Source organism: Gracilinanus agilis, chromosome 1, assembly GCF_016433145.1.
Source record: "Gracilinanus agilis isolate LMUSP501 chromosome 1, AgileGrace, whole genome shotgun sequence".
In the NCBI taxonomy this organism is placed as follows: Eukaryota; Metazoa; Chordata; class Mammalia; order Didelphimorphia; family Didelphidae; genus Gracilinanus; species Gracilinanus agilis.
The window spans coordinates 776,285,720-776,303,127 of NC_058130.1; the positions used below are offsets into that span (position 1 = coordinate 776,285,720).

The following is a 17,408-nucleotide window of genomic DNA, read 5'->3' on the forward strand; positions in this document are numbered from 1 at the left end:
TTATTTCAGAATGACAGATGTGGAGTTAATAGAACCTGCCAGAGCTTGGCCACCAAGGATTGCCTTTGAGAATCTTGGCACTCCCTCCATTCTGTCAGGCCTCTGGAGGGAGAAGGAAGGCTTAGCTGAAGGGTCTTTCTGATTTGTCTTTGTAGTCTGAATTGGGTGGTGTGTATATGTGTCTACATGCTTGTTTGCTTTTTTGTAGGTAATAAATCTGTATCAGATGACACAAGAGATGTGGGAGGAGAGAATTACTTCATGGTATGCAGAGCATCGAGGCAGAGCAAGGTGAGCCTCCCAAAGGAAATAATGTGATAGATTTCTTAACTAGACAGCTAGACACTGCTAGTTCTTGTTCAGTGAGTAAGTAGGATCTGAGCCAGCCTTTCTGGGCTGTAAATAACTTTTCATATGAAGCATCTTACGTTGGATACAGTTAATATGCCCTGAGCTATAGAGAGAGAACTTGGGATGTTTGGTTGCAAGGATTTGGGAGTAGAGCCACGCATCGGACAGTGCAACCAGCCCTAGCAGAGAAAGAGCCCTCTGTAATTCTTCTGGGTGCTTAATCTGTCTTTTTGAAGGAAGCAGCTTGTAAAAGATGAATTAAAGTCTCAAATAAGGGTCACCAGACATGATTGCTTGGGACTGAAGCAAATGGAAATGTTTTTAGGTGGTTTTAGATAGCATCACTTTTGACTTGGGATAAAAAATATGAATTTTGAAATCTTGGTCTCCTCCCATTAAACCTAAGGTAAATTAGCAGGAAAGTTACCTGGGATACTGATTTCAATTCCTTGTAACTGCACGAAGAGCTTCCTAATGGCTAATATTATCTAAAACTTAGGTAAAATAATGCATTCCTGTGACTTATTAGGTACTTGTTAGGTACTTATTAGGGTACTTGTAGAGGATTCATATTTCAGTATTTAGATGGATTAGATGATTTCTGAGGTCCCATCTGATTTTAAGAGGATGTGACTCTATTCCCCTTTTTTTATGAGGATGAAGTCTTTCTTGCTGCCCTCTCAAGGCAGCCTAAAGTTACTCTGAGGGCCCAGGACCTTGCCTTTCTGAACAGCGACTCTTTATAGGATCATCCTTTACCCTTCTTACTTAGCAGCTATAACATTACCTTTCATTGTCCTCCCAGAGATGAAGCCGAAATGGAATATTTGAAGATTGCCCAGGACTTGGAAATGTATGGTGTGAACTACTTTGCAATCCGGGTGAGTTAATCCTGTGTCTCTTTATTGTACCCAATAATCTAATCCAGTAAACCTTTATTAAGAACCTATGATATGCTGGATCCTGTGCTAAACATTGGGAATATAATTTAAACAAAAAAAAAGACAGTTCAGAGTTCCACCTTCTAGTGAGAGAGGAAAGGAAGTTGAGGGAGGTGATCCCTCAAGGCTTGAGTCAGCAGCATAGTAGTGAATTTAGAAATTATGAGCTTTTCTTGGGAGAGGGGCATCTTACTCTCTGCCTCCAAGACCAGGGCCTGATTGCTTGAGCATTCCAGGCAGTTGGTAGTACCATGTAGGCTGTGGGGTCAGTGGGACTAGACAGAGGAGGGAGGGAAAGAATGAAAAAGCCTAAAGCTTGGCACAGTGACTCCCCAACCCTAGGTGAGCAGAGCCCAAATTTAACGTAAAGTTCAAAGTCAAGAAATATACTGGAACATTGAGCAAACAACCAAAAAAAGAACCTGACCATAAAAGGCTATTATAGTGGGAAAAACTTAGAAGACAACAATGTAAAAACTGCCACAAGCAACAAAAATGCTATTGGCCCCTGCCCAGCAAGAATTCCTGGGAGACTTAAAGAAAGTGATGAATAGTAGAGGAAAAACTGAGAGATGTAAGAAAATTACAAAAAGAGAATTATCAGTTTGATTTTTTTTAAAAAAGGCACCAAAAGTATTTGAAGAAAAGAACACCTTAAAAACCAGAATTATTGGCCTAATGGTAAAAGAGGCACAAAAATCAGCTAAAGGAAAAAAATTCATAAAAAGCAGAATAGACTAAATGAAAAAAGAGGCATGGTAGCTCACTGAAGAAAATAATTCTTTAAAAATTAGAACAAGGAAGGACTTAATAGTGGAGGAGGAAATAAGGGAATATCAGGCAATGCTTGAACCTACTCTCATTGGGATTGGTTCAAAAAGGGAATAATATATAAACACACTTAGTTGGGTATAGAAATCTGTCTTACCCAATAGAGAAATAGGAGGGGAACAGGACAAGAGATGTAAGTGTTAAGATTCTTAGAATGCCAAGATCACTCTATTACAGATATGAATAATATGAAAATAGATTTTTTTACAATGATACATGTATAACCCAGTGGAATTACTTGTCCGCTCTGGGATGGGGGAGGGAAAAGGGGTGGGAAGAATCACAGATCATGTAACCATGGGGGAAATATTCTTAATTAATTAATTTAAGATAAATAAATAAAATAGCATAAAAAAAGATTCTTAAGAGGCCAAAGAAAGGGATATAGGCTATTATTAAATTTTTACGTAAGGAATGATAAAAGAGAAGACAGATTAAGAGAAGCAGTGATCAGAAACAAAACAGACTTTTAAAGAGAGACAGGATTAAAAAAAAGATAAACAGAAGAAAATAAGAGGAAAATAACACAGTAATAATAACTAAATGTGACTAGGATGAGCTAACTCATAGAATGGAAGTGGATGGTAGACTGGTTTAGAAACTGTACTCCAACAAAATGTTGTTTACAAGACACACTTGAAACAGAAAGACACATGGTTAAAAAAAAAAAAAAAGGATGGAGCAGAATATATTATTTTTCAACAGAAATAAAAAAGGCAGGGGTAGCAACCACAATCTCAGACAAAGCCAAAGCAAAAAAAGACCTAATTAAATGAGACAACCAGGGAAACTACAATTTTGAGGGCAGCTACATGCCTCAGTGGATTGTGAGAGCCAAGTCCAGAGATGGGAGATCCTGGGTTCAAATCTGGCCTCAGACACATCCTAATGGGTGATCAAGTCACTTAACCCCCATTGCCTAACCCTTGCCATTCTTCTGCCTTAAAATCAATACATTATATTGATTCTAAGACAGAAAGGTTGTTTTTTTTTTTAAATAGAGAAAGAAACTACATTTTGCTAAAAGACATAGATAATGACAGTCAAAAAATATTACATCAAGATTCTCTGATAAAGGTCTCATTTCTTAAATATATTGAGAATCGAATCACATTTATAAAAAAAGAGCCATTTCTCAATTGATAAATGGTCATATGAACAAGCAGTTTTCAGAAGAAGAAATCAGAGCTACTTATAGTCATATAAAAATGCCTAAAGCATTATTGATTTTTGTTGTTGTTCAGTCGTTTTTCAGTCATGTCAGACTCTTTGTGACTCCATTTCATTTTTTTTTTGTTTGGTTGGTTTTTTTGACAAAGATACTGGAATGGTTTGCCATTTCCTTCTCCAGCTCATTTTATAGATGAGGAAACTGAGGCAAACAGGATTCAGTGATTTACACACAGTCACCCAGCTATTACATATCTGAGGCCAGATTTGAACTTATGAATATAAGTCTCCTGATTCCAGACCTAATACTCTATCCACTGTTCCACCTTATCTGAGGGAAAATGGGTATACTAATAAACTATTTCTGGAGTTGTGAACTGGCCTAGCCATTCTGGAAAACAATTTGGAACTATTCTTAACGGGCTGTAAATTCTCCTACTAGTTCTGTATCCCAAAGAGATAAAGAAAAATGAAAAGTACCTCCAAGAACAAAAATATTTGTAGCAATTCTTTCTGGGATGGCAAAGAATTGGAAATTTAGGGGAATGGTTGAATAAGTTATAGCATGTGATTGTGATAGAATACTATTATGTATAAAAATACCAAGGAGAGTGGCTTCAGAAAATCCTGAAAAGACTTATATGAACTGATGCAAATTGAAGCGAGAACTGGGAGAGCATTGTGCACATTAGCAGTAATGTTATAATGATGATCAACTGTGAAAGACTTGGTTGCTCAGATGAATACAGTGATCCAAGACAGTTCCAGAGGACTCATAATGAAGTAATGCTACCCACTTCCCAAGAGAGAATAGATGAACTCTTAAGTGTAAACTGGAGTATTATTTTCTCACTTAATTTTACCTCACTTTATTTTTGCAATATGACTAATATGGAAATATGTTTTGCATTATTTCATTTGTATAATTGATAACATTTTGCTTGCTTTCTCGATAGTAGGGAATGGTTGAGAAGGAGAGAATTTGAAACCCAATATTTAACAAGAAAAGAGTATCAAAAATAAATAGAAGATTTTGCTTCTGACCATTTCCTCTTTTAATCTGCTTTCTCTTTTATCACTTCCTCCCTTTTCCTAGCCCCGTTCTCTTCCTACTTCCCTGTTAGGTAAAATGGACTTCTATACTCAATTAAAAATGCATCCGTATTCATCTCTTTGAACCAGTAATGATGAGAGTGATTCTTTTCACACCTCCTCTCCCTTCCCCCTTCTCCTAGGGCATCCCTCTTTCTTACCTCCTTTTTAAATTTTTTTGTGTGTGTTTGTGCATTCATCCCAACATAGTCAATACACACTCATTACCTCTGACCTTTTAGAGTCCTTTTAACGGCCCCTAAGAATGATAACATTCTTAGGAATTAGATGTATCTTCCCATATAAGAATATAAACAGTTTAACTTTATTGTGTCCTTTATGGTTTCTCTTTCATGTTTACCTTTTTATACTTCTCTTGAGTCTTGTGTCTGAATGTTAAATTTTATATTCAGTTCTGAGGTTTTCATCAGGAATGTTTGAAAGTCCTTTATTTTGTGAAATTTCAATTCCACCCCCCACCCCGAAATGATTACCCTCAGTTTTGTAATCCTAGCTCTATCACCCTCCAGAATATCATATTCCAAGCCCTCTGAACCTTTAATACAGAAGCTGCTAAATCTTGCATGATCTTGACTGTGGCTCCCCACTGTTTGAATTATGTCTTTTTGACTGCCTGAAATATTTTTTTCCTTTATCTGGGAGCTGTGAAATTTGACCATTCTATTCCTGGGGGTTTTCATTTTGGAATATCTTTCGGGAGATGATTGGTAGATTCTTTTAATTTCTATTTTACTCTCTGGATCTAAGATATTAGAGCAGTTTTCCTGGATAATTTCTTGAAATATGATGTCTAGCCTCTTCTTTTGATCATTGACTTTCAGGTAGTCCGATAATTCTTAAACTATCTCTCCTAGATCTATTTTCCAGGTCATTTTCTTTTCTGAGGAGATATTTCACATTTTCTTCCATTTTTTTCCCCATTCTTTTGACTTTATTGTTTCTTGATGTCTCCTGGAGTCAATAAGTTCCACTTGCCTAATTCTTATTTTTAAGGAATTATTTTTTTCAGAGAAATTTTCTGCCTTCTTTCAACCAAGGTGTAATTCTCATTTCATAATTTTCTTGCAATCACTGTCATTTCTTTTCCCAGTTTTTCCTCTATCCATTCATCACTTTCTTTAACTCTTCCAGAAATTCCTGTTGGGCTTGTGTTCAATTAGCAGTTCTTGTTGAGGCTTTGCTTGCAGCTATTTTCACATTATTGTCGTCTGAGTTTTTTAATGGTCAAGTTCGTTTTTAGTTGATTGCTCATCAGTTACTTTCTTGACTTTGAAATTTATGTTAAAGCTTACCTCTGCTCACCTGGGGCTGGGGAGGTACTATGCCAAGTTTCAGGCTTTTTAATGATGCTGTTTTCAGAACTAGTTCTGGGAGTCTGCAAGTTTTGATGCTTCCTCAGAAAGGAAGGTGGCGTTATCTTGGGAGAGGTGTGGTCACTCTCCTCCTAGTCTGTGCTCTGGTCTTTATCCAGGAAAGGGCTCTGCTCCCTTGCAACTACAAGTGCTTGTGCTCCCCTTGACCCCAGACCTGTGGCCAGGGCCCTTGCTCCCTTGTGACTGACTATAATACTCCTCTCAGCCCTGAAACTGAGACCCAGAACAGCAACAGGCTCTGCACCCAGAGCCCACAAAGGGTCCCGTATAATTTCTTTTTGACTAGTTATCCATCCCTCCTTACCATCTCTGAGCTGAGAACTCCTCACACTGCTCCTGCCTTTATTGTGGCTGCCATGTATGCTTCAGGTTGATCTTCATCCCAGTGTCACAGACCTTTCCTGCTAATCTAAAGTCATCTTAGATTGTAAAAAATGTTTTGCCCTGACCTTTTGTTGACTTTACTGCTTCAGAATTCAATTTGAGACATTATTTTAAAGTTCTTTACAGGGGAATGCTGGAAGGGTTCAACTGGGTTGCTACTCTACTCTGCCATCTTGGCTTTGCCCCCTTCCTATTATTAATTATTTTTACTCTAAATTTTAACATGTTTAAAAAATTTTTGAATTTCAAATTCCCTCTTTCTCTCCCCTCCTCTCCGTTGTGAAGACAAGCAGTTTAATATAATGTATACATGTGCAGTCCTACAAAACACATTTCCATATTAATCATGTTGTCAAAGAAAACACACCCAGGGCAGCTGGGTAGCTCAGTGGATTGAGAGGCCTAAAAACGGGAGGTCCTAGGTTTAAATCTGGCCTCAGACAGTTCCCAGCTGGGTGACCCTGGGCAAGTCACTTGACCCCCATTGCCCACCCTTACCGCTCTTCCACCTAGGAGCCAATGCACAGAAGTTAAGGGTTAAAAAAAACCAAAACACCCCCACCCTCAAAACAAGAAAAAAACAATTTTTTAAAACTCTTACCTTCTGCCTTAGGATCAATACTATGTATTGGTTCCAAGGCAGAGGAGTAGTAAGGGCTAGGCTATCCAGCTGCCCCCTGTTTAAAGTATTTTATGATCAGTCAGAGGAATTATGAATCTTAGGTTAGTAGTACATGCCTGCTCCCAAAGTGTTCCAAAAAAAGAAGATCCATCTCTGCTTAATAGCTGGATTATGCTAACTGCTCATACTCATCTGGTGCTTTACATATGTTACCTGATCCTCAAAATATCTCTGGAGGCAGCTAGAGCAAGTGTCATTATCCCAGCTTTACAAATGAGGAAGCAAGGGCCAATGACTCCTGCAGTGCTTCATAAGCTAGTGAGTGTCTGAATTGTGACTAAATCAGAGGTCTTAAGGCAAAGCCCAGAGTGCCCTTTCCACTCTATTCTGCTTACCGTCTTTAGAGTCACTGTGCCTTCTGAATAACCGCCCATCCGTCATCCTATGTTCTTGACTCAGAGTTCGATTTCTGGGTCATCAGTAAGTGGGTGAGTGAAGTGGCGTGCCTTCCCCGTCTTCCTCTGCACTAGAGAAACCCTGTGGGGCTGTGACATGAGCACCATCTCCACATTAGGAGGGGGTTAAGATTGAGTTGGACCAAGAGTTTTTGGTGACCATCCCGACTGCAGCTTGTCAGGTACATAATCACCTTTAAAAAAATGGACTTGAGGGGGCAGCTGGATAGCTCAGTGGAGTGAGAGCCAGGCCTAGAGACGGGAGGTCCTAGGTTCAAACCTGGCCTCAGCCACTTCCCAGCTGTGTGACCCTGGGCAAGTCACTTGACCCCCATTGCCCACCCTTACCAATCTTCCACCTATGAGACAATACACCGAAGTACAAGGGTTTAAAAAAAAAAAAATGGACTTGGTCAGTTACAGTTCTAGTTACAGTTCCCTCCACTGCTATTAAGGATAACTTTTTCTATTTACATTTTCCTTCTATGTCACTGATAATAGTGGTTGTTTAATTACAATTACAAAATTCTAATTTTATCAGTGAACTTCACTGTACTACTTCTTTAGTGATGGTCTTTAAATTCTCACTTTAAAAAAAAGTTTAATTTAGTTTTAAAAGATTAACATTCATTAAAAAAGAAAAAAGAAAACTCTCGTAACAAATGTGCATAGACAAACAAAACAAATTCCTATATTTGACTGTATGCAAAAAAGATTTGTCTTAGTCTGTCTCCTGAGTCCATCACTTCTCTGTCAGGACAAACTGACCGCTTCATGAGGAGTCATCTGGAATTGGTTGGTCATTGCAGTGAGCAGAGTTCTCTAGTCTTTCTAAGTTGTTTATCTTTATTGTGTTGTCATTATTGAATAAATATCCTGGTTCTGTTTACCCCACTCTAAGTCAGTTTAGACAAGTCTTCCCATGTTTCTCGGAAACTGTCCCCTTCCTTCATCATTTATTGCACAATAGAATTGTTACATTCGTATGCCATGATTTGTTTAGCCATTTACAATTGGGGAGGACACCCTTAGCCTCCAGTTCTTTACAACCACAACCAGAGCTGTTATAAATACTTTTGTGTACATGGATCCTTCTCTTTCTTCTTTGCCACTTAGGCCATAGACTGAGTAGTAGCACCACTGGGTCAAAGGGTATGCACAAGTTAGTGCCTCTTTGGGGGTAATGAATACAGAATGGCTATCCAAAGTCATAGCTCCACCACTAGCATATTACTGTACCTGTTTTCCCATGGCCACTCCAGCAGTTGTCATTTGTCAACCATGCCAGTCTGTCGGGTATAAGTTAGGACCTCAAAAGTTTACCTTTTTCCAAGTATTAGTGATTTGAGGCATTTTCCCATGATTATAGAGAGTTTGGATGTCTTCCCGGGAGAGATGCATATTCGTGTCCCTCAACCATTTATATCTGTTGGAGAATGGCTCTTCATCTTGCAGATTTCAGTCAGTTCTTTAGTCTTAGTGACTAAGGCTTCTTGGGTTCCATGTATGTCTTGGAAGTGATGAAGTCAAGGATTTTTTTCAAACTATTATTGGCTTCCCTTTTAATTTTTAATTTGGATACAATGGTTTTGTTTGCGCAAAAATGTTTTAAGTGTTGTGTAATCAAAATTATGCCTTTGTGATTCTGTCGCTTGTTTGGTCATGAATTCTTTCCTTATCTGACAGCTAATTTTCTCCTTGCCCCCTTCATTTGGTTATGGCTTCTTTCTTTATGTCTAAGGCATGTATCCATTTGGGTCCTAACTTTGGTATGTGGTATGAGATGGTGCTCTATAGTCCTAATTTCTACCAAACTATTTTCCTGTTTTCTGAGCAGTTTGTGTCAGATAGTGAGTTTTTAGCCTAGTAACTTGGGTCTTTGGGTTTATTTTAAATTTTCTATTTTCCCCCCTTAAGAACCCTTACCTTCTGTCTCAGAATCAATACTAAGTATCCATTCTAAAGCATTAGAGGCTAAGGACTAGGCAGTAAGAGTTAAGTGACTTGCCCAGGGTCATAAAGCTAGGAAGTATCCGAAGTCACATTTGAACCCAAGATCTGTTCATTCCAGGCCTGACTTTCTATGAGGCAAGCCACCTAGATGCCCCTTAAACTTTCTTTTGATGTTAATAAATAAGCAGCCCTTAAATGCATGTCCTTTCTTTAGCCTGTGGATATTCTTTGAGCTAGTATTATTTCCTTAGGAAGCCACAGGCCACCCTCTCTGGATTAACCAACTGTTGTGTCTTCAGCTGGAACCAATTGAAATTTAACTGTATGGATCTTGTTAAAGGTGAATAAAATCTTCTGTTTGGGATAAAACTGACAGTGGCTCTTCTTTATTCAAAATACAGAATAAAAAAGGCACAGAACTACTTCTGGGAGTGGATGCTCTGGGCCTCCACATATATGACCCTGAAAACAGACTGACCCCCAAAATCTCCTTCCCTTGGAATGAAATCCGGAACATCTCTTACAGCGACAAAGAGGTAGGAGCTGCCACTTCTGTTACCCAGTAACTAATCAGAAACTTCTCATTTGGCTCACTTGCTAGAAGCACCCTTGGGCAGACTTTGCTCTTTACATCAGAATTCCTGAATTTGAGAGCTTTTAGTTGTTGATTTGTACACTCTACAGAGCAGCCTCATCGTCTTTTTTCAAAGGATCCCCAAACCCCACTGTTGATTTCCAGCTTAGGAGGGCTTATTGATACCATTAAGTACAACGAAAAATGAACATTTCTAATCAGCGGATAGATATTCAGTTCCAGGCCAGAAAGTCTTTTGGGGTTTCAAGGCTGGCTCGGCCGGTGAAAACTAGAACTTCCTGAGGACCTTTCCTCTGCCCAGTCTTCTGTCACACGACTCGTGGGGTCTGTGCTGGCCTGGAAAGAATGTTAAAACGAGAAGTCAGGAAGCCTAGAGTTTGCATGTAAGCTCTGTGACTCCACACAAGTAGTTTGTGTTTTCTGAGTCTGTTTCCTCATTTGTAAAAATGTTAAAAAAAATACTGGCAGTCTTAACCTTCCAGGGTTGTTGTGTGCATAATGTGTTCAACACGGTAGAGCATTACAGCAGAGCGAGAGGTTCTTCTCTAGTGTTTTCCCTTGAACAATCCTGGGAGAGGTAGGTTGTATAGGGACTACCATTTCCATTTTTACAGATGAGGACACTTGGGTTCAAACAGCTTAAGATTCTTGCCCAGGGAATGCCGGTCAGATGTGTGGCCCACCGCACTCTGGAGTGCAGCTTGAACTGCATTAGAATGTAATTAGGAAATATTTCACAAAATAAACAAAAATGCAGATAACATTCCATTTAGAAACTCAATTACTATGTGCCCACAGGGGCCACAGAGGCCATCCTCCTGTATGGCTTAGTGGTCCCCACTGGTGTAGATGATATTTATAAGAATCGGAGGTGGAATTTACCCTGGCATTTGGAGCTAACAGACCTGGCTGGGTTTGAATCCCACCCATGACACTCATTCTGTGTCCATGGGCCAGTTATTTAGGCTCCGCTATTTAAATCTCAGTTTTCTCATCTGTAAATGGAGCCAAGAATGCTCGCACTCTTAACTTTGTGAGACTATAGATCAGTTGTTTTTGTTCGTTTGTACGGTTATGTCTGATGCCACATGACCCAATGGACCAACTGCCCAGGGGATTCTCGGCAAAGATACTGGAGTGGTTTGTCATTTCCTTCTCCAGTTTTATGCAAGAAAGGGTTAAGTGACTTGCCTAGGGTCACACAGCTAATTAAGTGTCTCAGTTCACATTTCAACTCTGGTCGTTCTGAGTCTAGACCCAGCATTCTACTCTCTGCCCTTTTGTAGATATTAAAGAGCTCTGCAAATCTGAGCTGTTGTTATCATAATCAAACCTTCTTTGTCCTCATGAAACTTAGAAGCTAATCATGAAGAAAGAACAAGCACACATTAAGCAATGAGCACATACTTTAGGTTTAATAACAGCGATGTATGGACTTTACATTACAGAATTACAGCATTACAGAAAGTTGTCGGTTTAACAAAACTTTATTAATGTTCAGCTATATGACCCTGGGCAAGTCACTTCACCCCCAATGCCCAGCCCTCACCACTCTCCTGCCTTGGAACTGAGACGTAATATTGATTCTAAGACAGAAGGTGAGGGTTTAAAAAAAAACCTTTATCAATGCCCCAAGCAAGATAAAAAGACGAAAAAGATAGTCCCTGCCCTCACGGAGCCTATATTCTACTCCTCAAACTATACAGGAGAGGTTTCCTGTCTTCACAGGCCTTACAGTATAACAGGATACAGGAAATTTCCATTGAAAGTGGATGAGTTCTGTGCCATTTGGGGGCTTCTGAGGAAGGAAAGAGCCCCAGACATAGCAGTCTGCCTATGAAGCTTACCAAGGCCAGGTCCCTGCCCTGGTGGCTGCCCACATGATGGGCTTACATTGTGGCCCTTTGGGCAGGTTTTCATGCAGATGCGGGGGCGAGGCATTTCTTGTTTCCTTTGTTTGTATAAAGCAGAGGAAGAGAGGCCTAGACCTTGAAGCTTTTTTTGGGTTCCACTGAACTGTAGTGATGTCAGACAAATTGAACTCTGTAATTGATTGTGAAAATGTGGGAGAGCTGTGGACCCTGCGGTGGGCTTTTAGGTGTTTCCTTTTAAGAGCTCTTCCACAGAAAGCCCACATTACTCAAGCATTCGGTTCGCCACAGTATGGTAATTTTTCATCTCCAATTTCATAAAAATGTTTACTGCCCAACCATGAGTCGGAGCGCTAAAAGCTCCCCAAACGCTCATTCTTCAAAGGACCCAAGGATTAAAGTCTCCCCTAGTAAGGCTTGACACAATAAACCCTAATAGAGCTTCTCCAAGGGAAGGGAGCCATCATGTTCCATCATGTCCATAATCCAGGGAGTGAGACAACCCCGAGCTCACTTGGCATGGCACTAAGTTGTTGTCTTGGTGATTCTGTATTCATGACAGCCAGGCTGTCAGGACAGAAAGGTTCGTTTATTCTAAGTGATCCATTGATTCTGGCAAGGCTCTTTGGTGCTGAGACTGTGGTTTTTACCACTATTTGTGGTTTCCCACTGACAGCTCTTAAGTCAAATAGCAAAAAGCGCTCAAGAAATGCCCCTTTACCAGAGCCATTCGAGGGTTCTGGGGGAGTCTGTTCTGTCCTTGTTCTGCTAACCTCTTGGTGTGTGCGCGCATCGCATGTGTGTGGTGTGTGTGTGTGCTCACGTGTGCCCGAGGAGCTCAGTGAAACCTCACAAACAGCCCTGAAGCGCTCTTGCTGCTGAGGCCCGGCCTGGCAGGGGGATGCAGGACGCCGTTCTCGTGGAGCCCCCAGGGAGGCGGCGCGGGGGCTGTGGCGGGGCCCCCTTGTCTTTATGTGCCCCTTTGGGTTCAATCACGGGAGCTTCATCATCTAGATTTTATGGCTGAGACGCCCAGGCTTGGTAGGCACCAGCCTGAGCTGGGGTGGGCTTAGTCCCAGGCTTTGGAATTCCTCCTTCACCCATCCTGCCGTCTCTTCCATCAAAGCACACACCCAGATAACTGACACAAAGCAGGCTGGAGGGGGGGAGTGCAGCAGAGGGCTGTGACACGCCAGCACGCACTTACACAGAGATCCGTTTCAGCTCAAGGCAGAGGCAGGGAAGACATCCTAGAAGAGGTGGCCTTGGAAGGTCTTCCCAACTGAGGCCTTGAAGAAAGGGAGGCGATGATGACCGAGAGCCCATTCCAGCACTTGTGCCTTCCCTGGGGTAGAGAGAGGCTTCCGGGATGCCTTTTGAATGGAATCAGGGCATGGATGCACGGACAGTGTGCGTGTGTACAGAGGGAAAGACAGCCCAGGAGGACAGACTGCAGGGAAGAGTTTCATTTGGGGAAAGCGCAGAATATTGAGTGGGATCACGTTAGAAGGGAGAGTTGGCTTGTGGAGAGCCTGGCATGGCAGCCTGGCATGGCAGGGTCCGGAGCCTCTGCAGCTGGCAGTAAAGAACCACTGACCGTTTGTGAAGAGCCGAGCCAAGCGAGCAGAGCAGGCAGGAGAGGCGTCGGATGGAGGGAAGGTCAGGGAGGGGGAGTGTCAGGGCACGAGGAGGTGAGGCCTACAAACAGAGGACACTCACCCTAAGAATGGCGGGGGCAGAGGATCTAACCAAGGGGAATTGGTAGCCCTGGGCAGCTGTGGACTTGGGAGCCGGGGAGAGCTGGGACAACAAGATGAGTCCAGCCATTGGTGCCCTCCGCAGAAAGAGAATCGGAGCGAGGGCCGGACACCAAGTCAGGTCTGCCTTGGAAACTGGCCAGCCACGTGATCCTGGTCAAGTCACTTAACCCCCAAGTGTACTCATCTGTGAAGTATTATAGCACCTCCTCAAAGTGTTGTTCAGGATCAAATGAGGCAGTAAATCTACAGGAAGCCGTCCTGGTTCCTCCTGCCCCGGCTCCGCTAATCACGCCTGACCCCCCAACCATCGATTTTGTTGAGGCAGTGAGGTGGCACCAAGCGCAGAGCTCCGGCCCTGCAGGCTGGCCGCCCAGAATTCAGACTCGGCCTTGGCGCTTCCCGGCTGTGGGAGCCTGGGCTCATCATTTCACCTTTGTCTACCTCGCTTTCCTCACCTGTAAAATGGCCACAATCCCGGCGCTCCTCTCGGGGCTGCTGTGATAAGAGGAAATGAGGCATGCACGAAGCAGTTCGCAGACCTTAGCGGGACCCCCGTGGGCACACGGTCAGCGTCCCCCCGGCCTCCCCCAGCTAGAGGTGAGCTCCGTAAAGTCAGGCTCCGCTTCACGCCTGGCTTCATCCGGACTGCTTGCCGGCCCTCCTGGCTCAGAAACCTGGAGAGGGCTCTGGAGCCTGCCCCGGCCTCTCTCGCTCTTCTCCCCCACTCTGGGCTGTGCCCCCTCCCATCCGGGCTGACCGTTTGGTGCAGCACATGCGCTGCTCAGTCCTCCTCCCCCCAGCCCCCCGCTGCCTCCCTGGTCCTGCTGGCCGCCTGGCCGTCCCGTGGGACTTCTCCTGGGGTGCGTCCTTCCGTTCATGTGAGCTGCCGCGGGGTACAGAGCCTGCTCCCCGCCCGAGCTCTGCCCCCTCTGGGTCGAGGCCCTCCATCATGCTGGAGCAGCCCAGACGCGGACGTGCTTCTGGGGCGCCCCATTCAGCAGGATGCCTTTTCTTCTTCTTTTAGTTCACCATCAAGCCTCTGGATAAGAAGATCGACGTCTTTAAGTTCAACTCCTCCAAACTGCGGGTGAATAAGCTGGTAAGTTGAGGCCCGAATTTTGCAGCTTCAACACCTAGTGTGATTTCAGAAAAAAGCTAACCGTTTCCTTGATAGCGAGTGCCCGAATGCCGTCCCCGTGAGCTGGAGGAACGGGTCGAGGAGCCCCCCGCGTCCCCCCAGCCCTAGAGAGGGCGGCGTGGCTGTCCTGTGCAGAATAGAGACGTGGCCGGAGCTCCTGCCCCGCTCCTGCGGGCCCCAAGAAGTGTGAGCACATCCACTCCGGGGCCTTTCCTGGCCTGCCACGTGTGGCTGGCAGCCGTGGGGTCCCCGAGCTAACTGGGCGCTTCTTGTCTCCCTCGAACAGATTCTGCAGCTGTGCATTGGCAACCACGACCTCTTCATGCGGAGAAGGAAGGCCGATTCCCTGGAGGTGCAGCAGATGAAAGCCCAGGCCAGGGAGGAGAAGGCCAGGAAGCAGGTGAGCGAGCCCTCGGCTCCGGAGGGATGGCCGTTGGGAGAGGGCGAGCTCCCGTGTCCCCTGCAGGCCTTTCCGTGGAGCTGGGCCAGGCGAGCAGAGCCGGGGAAGCTGCATAAACGTGGCCAGACCCGCTGCCTGCGTCTGGGCCCCGCTAGGAGAGAGCGAAGCCGAGGCCACAGCAGAGGGCCGGCCTTCTCCTGGGCTGATGAGGCGGCGTTTGCGAGCTCCCCCACAGAATGCTGATGAGGCTGCGCTGACTTCCCTGCGGGTCAGTCCGGTGCTGGCCACAGCCCATCCCTGGCAGCGGCCTGCAGCCAGCGAGCCGCGTCAGCAGATTGGATGGTCCAGTCTTGGTTTGGGGCTCGTGAGGCTGCCCTCCTCGCTGAAACCCACCAGCGGTCACGCTTCTGGCCAGGCCACCAGAGAGCGCAGCCAGCTGCGAGCCGCCGGGACTCGTCCTGGGTTGGCCCACTGCGGCGCCCAGACAGGCTTAGCACCCATTCCTGTGTGTGGCGCGGCGCCCACGGGCTCGGTGTGCACCTGCAGTGGCCGATTCCCAGAGGGGGGCAAGGCCAGGCTCCGTGGAGCCGTGGGAGCCCCACTTCAGAACAAGGCCTCGATGCATGGAGAAGGGAGGCCTGCCGGGGGCGGGGGTGAGCGGTGGAGGAGGAGGAGAATGAGATTAGAGAGCTGTGTTTTCCAGGCAGATTCCAGGATGGCGTCTTCATCCAAGCTGCATTCTGAGAAGCCGCACGTTATTTAGTCTTGGGAATAGATCGAAGCAGTAATGCGAACCATTCCCTTAATGACGAAGGAGGAAGGGGCCACTGGGTGGCTCAGGGGACAGAGAACCAGGCCTAGAGACAGGAGGGCCTCGCTTCACATTTGACCTCAGATACTTCCGAGCTGTGACCCTGGGCAAGTCACTTGACCCCCGCTGCCTGGCCCTTATAGCTCTTCTGCCTTGGAGCTGGTACTTCCCATCAACTCTGAGACAGAAGATAAGAGTTGTTTAAAAGAAAAAGAAAGTCAGCTCGGACCCCAGGATCACAGACCTTGTCCCGTGTTTATTCCTTTATTCAGCTCAGTGTGCACTCCAGTTAGCAGAGGTACCCAGAGGGTGCTGACGTGGGATGGGTCCTTTGTAGGGAGACGGCCCAGCGCTCCCAGCCCGGGATCCTGCCCTGATGCTGCCGCTGGTCCTCGGGCAGTGCCGTGGGGAGGGGTGGGGGGGTGCGAGTGATTCCAGGGCCTTCCCATGACACCTACTGGGGAGCTGCACTTGTCGGGCCTCAAGGTGTCGGGGCCCTTCTAGGGCTCTTACCTCTAGAGCACAGCCTGTGGGAGAATGGCTGGGCGAGTTCTGACCCAGCGGGGGAGAAGCGGGCACTGATGTGATGAGGGTCACAGGGCACTGTTGGCTTCTGCAGGCAAGAGACCTACCTTGGACAAATGGCATGGCTCAGTTTCCTTATCTGTAAAAGGGTCTTGCTAATACGGTGCCCTTCGCTCTGCCAGGCTTGGTGGAGGCCCAGCCAAACCAGGTATACGACAGGTTCTGTCAGCCATCTCACTGCGACGGGGTGGCGACCGGCAGAGCCTCACAGACAGGCGGTGTGTCTGCGGAGTGCAGCGCTTCTCGGTCTCCTGGACAGCTCCCCGTCTGGCTCCTCTCGCTTCCGGCCCGTCGCTGCCCCACCTTGCTCTGCACCTCACTGCCTTCTGCTTTGGGTCAGCCTGCCACTGACCTGGGATTTCTGAAGGGGGGCGTCTCCTTCCACCAACGCAGATTTCCACCCTCCGAGGGGCCTAACCTTTGTCTAATGGTCCTCCCACAGTCCTGGGCTCAGCCCTCGAGCTGCCACGCCATGCCCATTCTCATTTCATACTGCACCCATGTTACAGTACAAGCGTACACTACTGTTATTTTCTACTTAGTATTGTAAATCTTGGGTGTTTACACATTAGAATTTGCAACTCAAAATAGTTATAGCCTTAATCAGAGATGTCAGAGCCCATAGACAGGAATCAGATTAAAATGAAATTGGGAGGGAGCAGCTGGGTAGCTCAGTGGATTGAGAGTCAGGCCTAGAGACAGGAGGTCCTAGGTTCAAGTCTGGCCTCAGACACTTCTCACTGTGTGACCCTGGGCAAGTCACTTGACCCCCATTGCCCACCCTTACCAATCTTCCACCTAGGAGCCAATACACAGTATTGACTCCAAGACGGAAGGTGAGGGTTTATTAAAAAAAATAGAATTGGGAAATATTTAACAAAATAAATAAAAATATAGTAAAACGACTTTTGAATTTAGACATTTTCTCTATTTGCACTGCCTCTCAAGCCTCTCCAAAACAGAAATAGGTACCCAAAGATAAAGCAACTTCAGCTATTTTCCTGGTCTAGGACGAAATTAAAAAACAATCCTCCCAAACCCATGAACTCTCTCTC

The 17,408-nt window shown here is 45.2% G+C and overlaps 1 protein-coding gene across 2 annotated transcripts in view; it reads left to right on the forward strand.

Moving 5' to 3' along the window:
- The window catches only part of NF2 (NF2, moesin-ezrin-radixin like (MERLIN) tumor suppressor), a 71,737-nt gene that overhangs the window by 28,187 nt on the left and 26,142 nt on the right, over positions 1 to 17,408 (forward strand). For both annotated transcript variants that reach the window (XM_044674217.1, XM_044674208.1), the window contains exons 5-9: positions 209 to 291; positions 1,157 to 1,232; positions 9,595 to 9,729; positions 14,444 to 14,518; positions 14,844 to 14,957. In XM_044674217.1, coding sequence (XP_044530152.1) covers positions 209 to 291; positions 1,157 to 1,232; positions 9,595 to 9,729; positions 14,444 to 14,518; positions 14,844 to 14,957 — 483 coding nt within the window. The remainder of the gene's footprint in view (positions 1 to 208; positions 292 to 1,156; positions 1,233 to 9,594; positions 9,730 to 14,443; positions 14,519 to 14,843; positions 14,958 to 17,408) is intronic.